The following is a 13,222-nucleotide window of genomic DNA, read 5'->3' on the forward strand; positions in this document are numbered from 1 at the left end:
AGCCCCTCAGGTGCCCCATGACTCAGTTTTTATACTCTCATCCCAAATCTACCCTCTCAATGTTTTAAAGAATTAATGATATCAGATTATGATGCTTATAATCCTCCTAAATCATTGGACATTTGTTGATGATTATACTAACCCATGAAATTCAAGAAGAACTGGTTTGTGGAGAAAAAGAACTTCATAAGATACAGTTTAAAAAGTATAGGAAAGCAGTCCTCTGGATTCTTAGAAACTTAAAAGTAGTAGTATCTCCAAGAAAATATATGTAAGAGTAGCTTTACACTTTAAGGGTCACCTTCTGAATGTATTTATTCAAGTTCAGAACACTCTAAGAAGTTCCAGAAAATTTCTCCTAAGACAGAAGTGTGATCTACTAAGGAACTGTTATAAAATATCTTGACTGACACAAACTATGTTCTAAATCAAAAATAAACACAGATATGAAACATTAATAAATAAGGTTGTAAGATCTGGTAAATTCTGAAAAGCCACATATATTGCTTCAGAGATTACTTCCTACTCCGCCCCTTTAAACCTGTGTCACCCTACAATACTGTACTTATAAAATATAATATAACCCTTATTTGCAAAAAGAGTGGACTGCTGGAGCACAGAAAAGTTATTAATTTTTGTTGTTGTTGTTTCTTTTTCTTTTGTATGTACTAGTTATTACAAGTAGCAGTTGGGGCTGCTGCATTTTGCCACACAGGAAGTGAGCCAAAACCAAGGGGTGTCTTTCACACACTTCAATGGGGTGGTGCCTCACTAGGGCTCTACAAAGCTTCACTGCAGACAGTTATACTTGAAAGAAATGGGTAACATATCCTTCAAACCCAATTTAGGATATTATCACTGTTTTTGATAAACAAATAGCCTTTTGATGTAGAAGTAAAAGTGATGGTATTTAACATCTGAGTAGGATCATAAGCACTTACTTTATCAAATAGAGTTGCAAATGGAAAGAAAACAATGGCAAACTTAGTACTCAAAAATTAAAAGTGAAAACAGTGGCATTCTAATGGAGGGAAAGAAAATTTTTCTCAGCAGATGGTCATCTGGGTACTATATGGGAAAAAGAATAAACCCTGACCTCCCCTATCTCAAACTTTATTCAAAAATCAATTCTAAATATATCTTAGTTTTAAATATGAAAGATAAAATAACACTTCTATGTATTTTTTAAAGATTTTATTTTTAAGTAATCTCTACACCCAACATGGAGTTCAAACTCAAACCCTGAGACCAAGAGTCCATGCTTCACTTACTGAGCCAGGTGTCTCAGTGTTTTTAAAAGAAGACATAAAATGTCTTCATGACCTTGGAGGAGGCAGAAATTTCTTAAACAGGATGCAAAGAGCACTACCCATAAGAGAAAAAAAATGAAAAAATTTGGACTTGACTAAAATCAATTACACTTGCTCATTAAAGATACACTAAAAGTGTTAAAAGGCAACTAATAGGAGAAAATACTTACAGTACATATATCTGGCAAAAGACCCACATCCAGAATATGTAAAACCTTTATCTACAGATCAATTTTTAAAAGGCAGACTTGGATAAGGCAAAAGAAGCTGTAAGAAAGAAAGATTAACCAAATGGCCAATATACATATGAGAAGGGGCTCTTGGTTTCATTAGGCATCAAGGAAATGCAATGCCACTACAAATCCAAAAGAATGGTTAAAATGAAAAAGCCAGAAAAAAAGTATAAGGGTTGGCAAAGATGTGAGGCAACTAGAACTCTCATGCTGCTGGTGGGTGAAGGAAAGTTTGACATTCACTACCAAAGGTGAACACTGGAATACTCAATGACCCAGCAAGTTTACTGCCAGGAATATACGTAAGAAAAATATGTAGAAATCATTTAATGTAACAGATGCCTATCAAACAATGAGACTAGTTATAAATCCATATACAAAAATAACTCATTATAGTAAACACACTGTGTTTATGTGTAAATGTATATTTCATTTCCAGCAACTTTTAAAAGCTAAAATTGAAATACATAGTTGATCCAATATCCTTTTCCTCCTTTGAGACAAAGTAAGCCTAAAACAAACCAACCCTATACTTAACACAGATCAGGCAATAAATATCATCAGACTGGTTTAAAGTATGCCCCAGACAAAAGCATTCTGTGTCAGTGAAACAATTTTCTATTCCAGTGTAATTAACACTCAAATTAAAGAAAGAAAACTCATGAGGATATCTAAATTTTAAAATGAAAGTATAAGATATAGTAATGAAAGATTACAAGATACTGTCCCTATGTTATGACTAAAACTATAGAAGCATTATAAGTCCACAAAAATGTGTACTTAATGGATTTACATAGCCTTACATGGCTAAGCAGCTCTTTTCTAGTTCAGACTTCTATAACCAAATAGACACAAAGGAAAGTACTAAGAGGTCTGAAACTGAATTTTAAATTGGCACAGATGGTACATTTATAACACCCCCACAATATGCTGAGTGTTCTCCATAAAACCAACCTAGACACAAGTCCCTGCCTCTAGGGAACTTAAAATCTAAAAGTAGATGAGGCAGCCTAATTCAAAGAAAGTAAACAAATAAAAGGAAACAAAGAAGGGCATGTAGAAGAGAAGCCCAAATTAATCTCTCAGCTCCCAGAAGGGTAACAGTCCAATCTGAACAGTAGAGAATGAACAGTCAGAGCTGCCTTCTTTACCATGAAACCTAATATGACACTATGCACTAAATATTCTCTAAAAAATTATGCCGACCAGACTGAAAAAGCATTGTTGTTCTCTAGCTTCAACATTCAGAAGGTCTAAATCTCTGTAATAGATAGAATATATATCCCACTGGATGTGTGTAAATGACATTAAATAGCCTTTGCACAGGGACTAATATACAGTCAAAAATCTAAATTACTGAATCCAGAACATACGAAAGCATTTAAAAAATCCTGGTTCAAAAGGCTATTAACTCATGTGACACAACCATCTTTACCTAAAAACTCCTAAAACAAGACAGTGATTCTTACCGGATTGCATTTCTGATGTTGTCTCTAAAGGGATATATGAGCTATATTTGGTTTGTCTGTAAATAAATATTTCATGGACTTACAGTTCAGACTCTGATCTCCTTATCCAGTTGACTAGAGCTATTTCAACAGAGAGATATCAAACAATTGTCAGAAAGGTATCCAAATACAGAACCTCTTTAAGCTCTTGAATTAAAAAACAGCTTTATTTTTAACCATGTAGATTCTTCCTGGACACTTCAAAATGCTAATGATATCCAATTAATTAAGTTATAAGAACCAAACACACTTCGACAAACTGGCCCTAGCTGCTTCACTCTTTGGATCTGGTATCTCTGGTAAAGTCTATTAAAATAATAATAATAATAATAATAATGCCAAATTCTACACAAAAGGAAGAAGATGAATGTTGCAATGACACTACTGATTTTGCTGCATCCAAGTAGTATTTAATGCATCAGAGCTATAAACAGCACAATTTAGAATAAACATTTGAGATAAAGATTAGGTGCATTATCTACCAAATGCCTCAGATCTGCAACTACTTTTCCCCAGTGGTTTCAACAGCAGCCATAATGACTTTCAATTTCCCAAAATACTATCTTGCCTCTAGTTTAAAACATGGCTTCCTCTTAAAGAGAAGACTCCCAGCCACTTCCTTTATATATATTTCCATCATAGTAAGTACATAAATAAAAATGTATCTTTGACAAATCCAAGGCATCCCAGTAAAAATTGTATTTCAATCTACTTTATGAAGTGTTATGATAAAAATATACTTTTTCCAGTAATTCAAACTCTAAACCAATGTTCTCTGTACTGGTCATAACTTTAAAGTCCCCCAAATGCTATCTTGTCCATAGTTTTCTTTTAGATAGAAGACTCCTAAGCACCTCCTCCACCCCCCACCCCTCAGCACCCCCTCAACACACACTGACTTGCTTTATCTCATCTTAAACATTTCCGTAAGATTTTCCTTGAACCCTTCAAAGGGTCCCTGCTATATTCTCATAGTACCCTATACTCCCCTTCTCAGGACATTCAACAGATTTGTAATTACAAATGGTAAACAATCTTATATTCTATGAGGGCAAGAATGCACACCTAAGAATATGATTTAGAATGTTACTTCCTTACTCAAAAAACTTCAATGGCTTCCCCAAACTTCTGCATTAAGGACATGTTTCTCAGCATGGGTCTTCAAGACCCTCCACAGTATGAACTTTAACGTCTACTATTCCCCCAAATGCTTCACAAAAGCAGAATTATATGTTCCTTCCAGAACAGGATAAGTACTTTCTGGTGCCTTCATTTCTGTAGCTTCCTTTATGAACCCTGTCTTTGAAAATGCTACCCATTCTTCCAAACTTACATCCAATTCCATCTTCTCCATAGAATTTTTCCTGATCTCCCCTAAATAAATTTCGCCTCTCCTACTTTGACTCTCTTTTCAGTTATGTTATATTTTCCTTATGGTACTTTCCTAAGTCTACCTAATCTTTAATGGCACTTTTCTTACTCTTAATAGTTTTAAATTTCCTAGATAATGCTGGGTGTATGTCACTTTTCCATATTTCTCCTTATTTCACTTTGTATATGCCTTACATACAGAAGGTGCTCCATAAATGCATTCACTGGAATCCAAAAAATCTACTACATATAAGGTAGCAGTATGGCAATTTTCTAAATATGTGGCTAAAACAATCTTTAAAGTATAAAGAAGCCTGTGAAACAGATGGAAGCTAAATGGAATTAGAAAAGCTTATAATGATACTGATACAAAAACAGAAATGTATCTTATTTGTATCACAAATAACCGCTTTTTAATCAAAGAATAAGACATACTAAAAGACTCATTTATCTTACACATTAAGATGCCAACATTTATTTCAATTCTGACATCTCAAAGTAAATAGAATTTTAATTCAAGTTTCATACAGCAGCAGAGTACCGTGCCATGCTTAATATTTGTTTTTGTGACCATTTCTACTGTTAGTTGAACAAAACAAACAGCAAATAACATTCTTTAGGTGTGCCTAAAGTTATAAATCAGAAAGGACCATAGAAATTATCTAGTTCAATGCATAACATTTCTAGATAAAGAAAATAAAGACTATGAGGTTTCTTGGCCAAAGCTATAACAAGGGGTCCGACCATCTGACTTCCACTCCAGCACTCTCCCCACTCAAAACAATATTCACCTCAAGGCTGTAGTAACTACAGCCCATTATTCTCAATCAACATTGGAGCCAACAATGCTCCAGTACTTGAATTAAGGCCATTTGCACAGTTTCAGCCATGCTCGAGAGAAACAAAAGTGTGACGAGTGAGGGAATGAAAAGGGTTCTTTTTATCTTTTTCCAGGGGCTTATATTTTATAAAAGGTTAGAAATAAATACCACTCCATAAGCTTTGAGGAGAGTGTGTGTGTTCAAAGACACTGAGAAGCAAGAAAAACATGATAAGAAGTTACATACAACTTTTCAAAATACATAATAGAATCTGATACATAACAGAACATACAACACAGAGCATTTTCAATGCTACATTATGAAAAGTTACTTCATAATGTTTTTTTACTTCAGAGTAATCAAGTACATCATAAATTACATTACTTGTACATAAGGTACAAGTAATCATAAAGTACATTTACTTCAGAGTCATCAAGAAAGATGATGCTTCAGGAAAAAATAAAGACAAAATGAAATGATAAAAGCTAGCAGCCAATTTCTTAAAACCTACTTAAATACCTTTCAATATTTACCAAATATTTGTTATTAAACATCACTTCTTATAATTCTATCCCAAATGACTGGTATATAGCGGGTACTTAATAAGTATCTGCATAATAAATCAATTAATCTTTGTATCACCCAGCACTATTCTTCAATATTGTGGTTGCACATCAGTGACAATAAAATGCTACAATTTTTAGTAAAAAACAATGAGCACTGAAGTTTATATCAAAAAGAATTATTTCTAAGACTACAACATTTGACATTGTATATGTGTGTATATGTGTATGTGTTTTTGTGTATATATACTCATCTGCTTTCTCTATACATACATACACATATGTGTATACATATAAATGTGTGGCATGTATTTTTGATAATATTGATTTTATCTAAGCATCTCATGCTATGATTTCCAAACTTTCCTTACAGCAATTCATAACAAGAAAAACATGATACATACATCCCAACCTAGTACACATATATACAAGCACAGGGACACAAATATATAATTAAAAGTTTCATGAAACAATTATCACCCTACTACACCTAAAGCATTAATATTTTGTATTACATTTTTTTTTAAATTTTGTTTGTGACCCACTAAACTGGTTTCATCACCCCAGTTTTGGAAATTCATAAAAGTGCAAGAAGACCCTGGGAAGGTGTAAGACTTAGCCTGGTGTTCATTCCTTAGAAATAACCTAGGCTTTATGAACATCAACCAGAAACTGGCAAAACTTAAGGCTAGAAATTATTAAACATCTTCATTCAAAAGTTATGTTGAGCGCTAAAATGGCATCATTATTATGTAAGTAAAAAATACAGACCATATTTTGGGCCATAAAACAAGTCCCAAAAACTTAAAAGGAGTCAAATAACAAGTTCTTTGTTCACAATGGAATTAACTTAGAAATCAATAATAAAAAGCTATCTGTAAATCACAAATATTGGGAGAATAAATAAAACTTGCTAAATAATTCAAGGGTTGAAGAATCAAAAGGGAAATTAGGAAATATTTTTAACTCACTGAAAATACAACACATCAAAATTTGGGAAAAGCATAAACACAAGCCAGAGTTTTACTGGTTTACAGAAGAACATTGAGCTCAGGCCATCAGGTCTCTTTGGTTCCCTCTAAGGAAATCCAAATTCTGCTCACATAAGGAGGGTAGTCACCTGGACTGAGAATCAACAGATTTGCACTACTAAGGAAGTTTGAGGTAAACAAAGCAATATCCTAACCTCATCTCTGCTGGAAAGGTTTTCATAAATCTGAAAGGATTTTCAATGTGTTATCACTGAAGGAGAAGAGCCACCAAAAAAAAACCCAGAATAATATGAATAGAGAGAAGTGGAGGAAACATCCAGAAAGAGGATGGGTAGCACTAAACTATAAACTTCAGGATGGTAGTTTCCTCCCCAAACTAAGGACAACTCCTGGAACATACTGCCTAATGTGGTAATTGAACCTTCACAGATTCATCCCAGAACCAATTAAAAGCAGAAAAACCTCAGGCCATCTGACCAAGACAAGCTAGAAACAGAACAAGTTTTGCCTTCAGATAGATGTTCTGAGGTGATCTGAGGATCCTTCCAAATGCCTAAAAATCTGGATTATATACTAGAGCATCATTTAGTCCAGCATTTTAGGGTTAAGAGGAGAGAGGACAAATATCTCAATATCTGTTTTTAATTAACATAGTAGCAGTTCCTCTACTGTTAAAAAGAAGTGAAGAAGGGAAGAGAGCCAATACATTACAGACAACCATTAATTCAGTTTAGTGGAGAGTATGAGGCTTATTATTTTTACTAGTGTCACTCATTAAATATGTTTTCGATATGTATTTCAGGGAACTAAAGCAAGTGAGGATGCAATCCCACATCCTGCTAAGCTGGTTTTTATAATATGTGTTTGGCTTCTAAAATAGGCATAAACAGCCTTTATTTAGATCTATGCTATTTACTTCCACAGAGAAGGAACCTCAGAACTTTTTAATAGGTTATCTTCTTTTTTTACACCTCTGTTGTGATGATGAAGGAAAAATACGTGATATCTAGGGCAAAAGAAGATTGAGCTTAATTACAAAGATTTAAAAGAAGAATTCACATGGTGGCTTTTTAGAAAAAGAACAGTCTTCCTTTCATCTCAAGGCAAACCACTTTATCATGGAGCATAAATACTGTGTTCTTCTTTTAAAAATTTTTTGTTGAACTTACATCCTTTTTTACTGAAAGAATCTGGAATCTTAGATTGAATCTTGTAATCTGCAAGTCTTTCTAACGTATTTGTGCAATCTGAACAGTCGACTGCTATTCACAGCCAGTTGAGGAACTAAATCGCTGTATCAGTTCATAAATAGTTTTCTCAAGTGAAATGATCCTTTCGATAGAACATTTTATAAATTACAATTTTTCTAAATTATTTTGGAGAAGAAAAATTTTAAGTGATGGAACAAAAATAAACAAAGTTATATTATTCATTTACCATGTTTAATGATCTAGTGTACATTCCCTCAGAGCGGAGATTTATAATGCACAATCAACACACAGAGTGATGCATGATTAAATATGCCAAAGTCTTAATGATAATACCACTTTACATGTGTATAGAACAGTCCAGTTTGCAAAGCACTTGCATCCATACACTCATTTAACTCTATGTGTCTATCAATTTAAATATAATAATATGAGTCCATTTGGTTAAGAAAATCCATGTACTAAAATGGTTAAGAGCATGGAATCTGAAGACCTCTGTCTGGTTTCAAATCCTAGCACTACCACTTATTAGATATGAGATTCAGGTACATTACTCAACATTTCTGTGACTCAGTTTCATCATCTGTAAGATAGGGGTAACAATCATATCTACTTCTTGGGCCCACTAAAGACTAAATCAATCAATATATGTCAAACACTCAGAACTGAATCTATCACAGAGTAACCTTTATATATTATGTATGCTGGTTGTACTTAACACTGTATCATTGTATGGATAAGGAAATAAGCTTAATAAGTAATAGGGCCAGAAATAAAAACCAGATCTTCCTCTATTTGATGCTCTATTCACAGAGGGCTGAGATTTTTTTTTAAGTATCCTAAAGGTTTTCTAGACTGATATAAAGTGTTTAATGTGGAATTGTACAAATCAAAAAACTCAGCTGCTCAAAACATTTATAAAGTTGTTCTATAATCTATTTATGTATACATTTTAAGTCAAAGGGCTTATTAAAAAAGAAAATATTCCATTTTGAGGACGGATCTCTACACTAAGGAGTAGTTACCTGTGTTGCTATATTTGTAAAAAACTCTTTTGCTTCACTTTTCCAAAGACCAAAAAGGCAATAAAGCCTATGTTACTTTGATGATCATTACTTCAATTTATCACATTTAAAAAGTCTAGAAGGAAACATACTAAGATGATAATAATGACTATATTAGGATCTCCTTTTTTTTTCTTGGTTTTCAAAACATTCAGTATTATGATATAACATTCATAATCTTAAAAGTGATTTCCAAAAAAGGTTTATCAAGGATTAAAAGTAGCACTGACAAAAGAAACACTTCTAGAAAATAATAGATGCCCAGCTGAAAAACTATCCTCTTTTTTCAAACATATTTTAGGTGTCTTTCCTCAGATTTTATTCTAAATTTTTCCCTTTAGTGATTTAGGTGACTGATAACATCTTCCACTATATCTAAAAATAGGGCATGGGTGTGTAAATTTATGTGCTGAAATGCAAAACTGGCACTGGATGTCTAAATAAGAGTATGAAATCATTCAGCATACTCTAATATAAAAATATATTTTAAGCATTGATATCTACATGCTTTGCATATACACACAATTTTAATTCAACCATCTTTAATCTTTTCATATGAAGTGAAAAAATGTGAAGTCATGAACTTTTTTTAACATTCTCAAATATGCCAAGTCACTTCTTCAGAGATTAACTTGGACAAAGCACTCCTTCACTCCTGGTCTCAGGTTCCTTCTTTGAATAATAATAGACCAGAACATCAGTGGTTCTCAACCTTCTTTCCACCCCAGCCCATCTGGGGGATTCCATATCTTTCCATTTGCAGCAGTGGGGACAGTCTGAAAATGTCCCACAAAAATTTCTGATACACCACCCTCGATGCTGGCTCTAGCCTCTGCCCTCCACTCAACTCCAAACTGAAGTTTCCTGAGGTTTTGCACAGCTTTAAGGTCTGCCACTTTGGGTACAGAAAAAGTACAACCGAATGACCTGGAAGGTAACTGACCGTGTTACCTCAATACAGCTAAAAAGAAAGGCCGAGAGTTAATATGTATCTTCTTTTGTTAGAACATGCAAGATTCAAGTAAGGATTTATATAAGGATGATATCAAAGATGGTAAAGAGCACACACACCTTACTTGGACTGGCTTCTAATCAAGGAGGTGTAAACAGTAAGAAAAGTGTAGAGTCAAACAAAATAACACCCCTTAAAGTACGAGGGAATGATATGAACTTGTGATTATTGGAAAGGAGATTTGTGCAAGCCAACTTTCCTGATACCAGGAAAGGAAAGCCAAAGACTGGCACAGAGATGGGATGTTATGTGACCCCCCCAATTTATTCTCAAAATATCAATTTGTTACAGGCCTATCATCAATTCTATGTGATTTTTTTTTAACCAAACAAGTCAGTTATAAACCAATAGTAACTAATAGCTAAAAAAATATGATTTGGGTGTATTCCGTATTATAAATATTCAGCATGGTGACTGACAATTGCCCAGTAAAGTATTTACAAATAATGTCCATTTTCTTTGTCTACTTACTGTGGACAAATTCTACATTATTTAAAATCTATTGTATATGTAAAGTCTTGTGAAGAATTCTCACAAGTAGGAAAGAAGGAAATGGAATTTAAAACTTCCTTGGAACAGGTGTATTGTTTCATTCAAATGTAAGCCAATATTACATATTATTAATAAGCATACCAGTCATGACAAAGATGCTGGTTAGGGCTTCGAAATTAGGGTAATTTTGAATGTGTAACTGCATTACCTTCACGTCAGAAAACATGAATCAATAAATGCAGTTACCTTTCTGTTTTATAGAGAGAAGACCCTCAAATGGCACACACACAAAAACGGTATCCTACACATTCAGCATCTGAACAACAAAAAAGGCTGGACCTGAAAGTTGCTGTCCTCTGTACCAGAAGATGCCACCAGTTGTGACTGAGAATACAATGTATATATCTCCATCACTTCATGTCTTAAAAAGTTAATAAAATTTTTCTGTAGCATTAATTTCTTCTAAAATTATTTACACGGCATGCTGTTGGCTTAACTTACTGAAACACTCCCCATTTAAAAATAAATTCTCCACGTTCTCCATATACTATAAAACCTTCTTAAAACCTGTGTCAGTGAACAGACCCATAACCCAATAAGAAATAAAAGTGAACAGAAAAAAAAAAAAAAATGGCCCAACCCCAATTTTGTAAGATATTCACATCTGAAAGAGTAGCAATAAATACAGTATTATGCAAGAGAAGGCAATTCCTTACAGAGTTGGGATGGATAAATATTTATTGAATGAATATATACATTTCTTCTTCATTCTATACTCATGTGTCAAAGCATCAAACAACTTATATTGTGGCAGTTTTTGTTGTGTCTCGAACTTCACATGTAAGTTTATCATGGGGGGAGCGGGGGGGAACCTGTTTGGCTTGACTCACGATGAATCACAGCCAGGAGGTCATCTTGTTGTGTATCAGCAACTATGTTTTCACTACAGCTATGTGACCTGAAGTGGCAGCAGAAGAGGTACCAAAATAGAAGAGGCAAGAGGCTTCTCCCGGCGTCTGGGCCCCAAATGGGCTTTTCCAGCCCGTTCAGGGATGTGAGCAGGAGCCAACCGCAGAGGAGAAACGGAACAAACCCACAGCATCGAGAAGACAGCCTGCAGGCCCACCACACCTTCCTTGCCCTCGCAGGGAGCCAGGGGAAGCAAGAACAGAAAAGAACGGGTGTGGAGAAAACAGCATGACAGGGGCCAAAACTAGACCAGTGTAGGGCAAAATCCAGCGGTGACCTTAAAGCACACATTTTGGGAAGGTCTGGAGCCACAGAAGGATCTCCACCCAGGGACTCCCGGCGCAGCTCCGGCGCTAGCGCGCAGCGGGGCCCCGGCTTCCAAGCTATCCGGGACTTGTCCCTGCTCCCACCTCACCTGTCCAGTGCCCGCTGGCCCCACCGGCATCTCTGGCCCCCTGATCCACGCGCACCCTCCCATCCCGTGCCCTCCCGGCGCGTCTTTCGGGACCATCGCCGGGGTCAGTGTGGGCAGGGAGCCGAAGCGCGCCCCGTCGCCCCAGGCCTGGCCCGGGCACTCACTTTCTGAATCCTCTTCAGCGCCATGGGTCAGGGAGGGCGGCGCGGACACCGGCCGGCTGGCGGCAGCTACGGGGCGCGGGGCCGTAGGGTCTCGCGGGCTCGACTCGCTGGCTGCTCTGCTGGTTCAGCCCGGGTTCCCCGGCTCGCTGCTCGCTGCTCGCTGGCTCGCTCCGGGCGCCAGAGTCTGCTCAGTGTGCGCCCGAGCGCGAGTGTGCGCGAGTGTGCGGGCGGGGACGCCGGCAAGACTCTTTTGTTTCCGCTTTTGCTTCTGGGAAGGAGTCTGCGCCCTCCCCGCCCGCGCCCCGCCCCGCCTGGCACACTGGGAAGTGTAGTTCCAGCCCTGTCCTCTGCGGTCTTCCCAGGGCAACGTAGGGTTACTCACTGCTGACTTCAACCCAAGCCTGGACTTAGAACTGCGCAGTCTTGAGTTGGTCTCTGCAGTTTGATTTTGATCAATATATGAACCTAAAGTTCCCAATCTGTAAAATAGGAATAACAAATTAGCTCGTAAAGCACTTACGGGAATTTCCAATACAGAGATCCTGTTATTTTTACTTTTGTAGAGTGATCTCTCTTCTCAAACATATATAAATTGCCCAAATTTCTCACACATGCACAAACATACCCGTAATGACGCCTTACTTACCTCCTTAATTCCTATTTCAAAAAGCACCTCTATCCATGGCAAATCTCCCATGTCTCCTTCTCCTTGGAACTCCAAATTCTGAGATTCGCCATCATTATTGGCTCTTCTCTTCCTTTCACAGTACCTACAATCTACTCCCCACAATTCTCATGAACTTAAAATCTACTCCCCTCAATTCTTATGAACTTGTGTGTTCGTTAAAATTTGGCTTCTACTTTCAGAACAAACAAAATCGGTTTTCACCAAGGTCAGGTTTGAGCTTCTAATTACCAAATCCAATTCACTCCTCATTCTTCCTGATGTTTTTGAATCATTTGATGACTGGCCATCCTTTTGCTTTTCAAAGCACTCAGGGACACTATCTTCCATGGTAACTTTCCTGGTAGCTGGGTCTTAAACTTCTGTGACTTTTCTTTTTCTGTCACTAGCTCCTCTTCTCAAGAGATAGAGTGCC

General features: G+C 36.4%; 1 protein-coding gene across 2 annotated transcripts in view; it reads right to left on the bottom strand.

The window, feature by feature from the left end:
• Nucleotides 1-12,368, bottom strand: part of UBE2D1 (ubiquitin conjugating enzyme E2 D1) — a 37,567-nt gene extending 25,199 nt beyond the window's left edge. For both annotated transcript variants that reach the window (XM_032842757.1, XM_032842748.1), the window contains exon 1: nucleotides 12,123-12,368. In XM_032842757.1, coding sequence (XP_032698648.1) covers nucleotides 12,123-12,146 — 24 coding nt within the window. In that variant the 5' untranslated portion in view covers nucleotides 12,147-12,368. The remainder of the gene's footprint in view (nucleotides 1-12,122) is intronic.
• Nucleotides 12,369-13,222: the final 854 nt, after the last annotated feature.

The sequence above is a fragment of the Lontra canadensis genome, unplaced genomic scaffold (assembly GCF_010015895.1).
Source record: "Lontra canadensis isolate GAN:19392208 unplaced genomic scaffold, GSC_riverotter_1.0 scaffold3, whole genome shotgun sequence".
NCBI lineage: Eukaryota > Metazoa > Chordata > Mammalia > Carnivora > Mustelidae > Lontra > Lontra canadensis.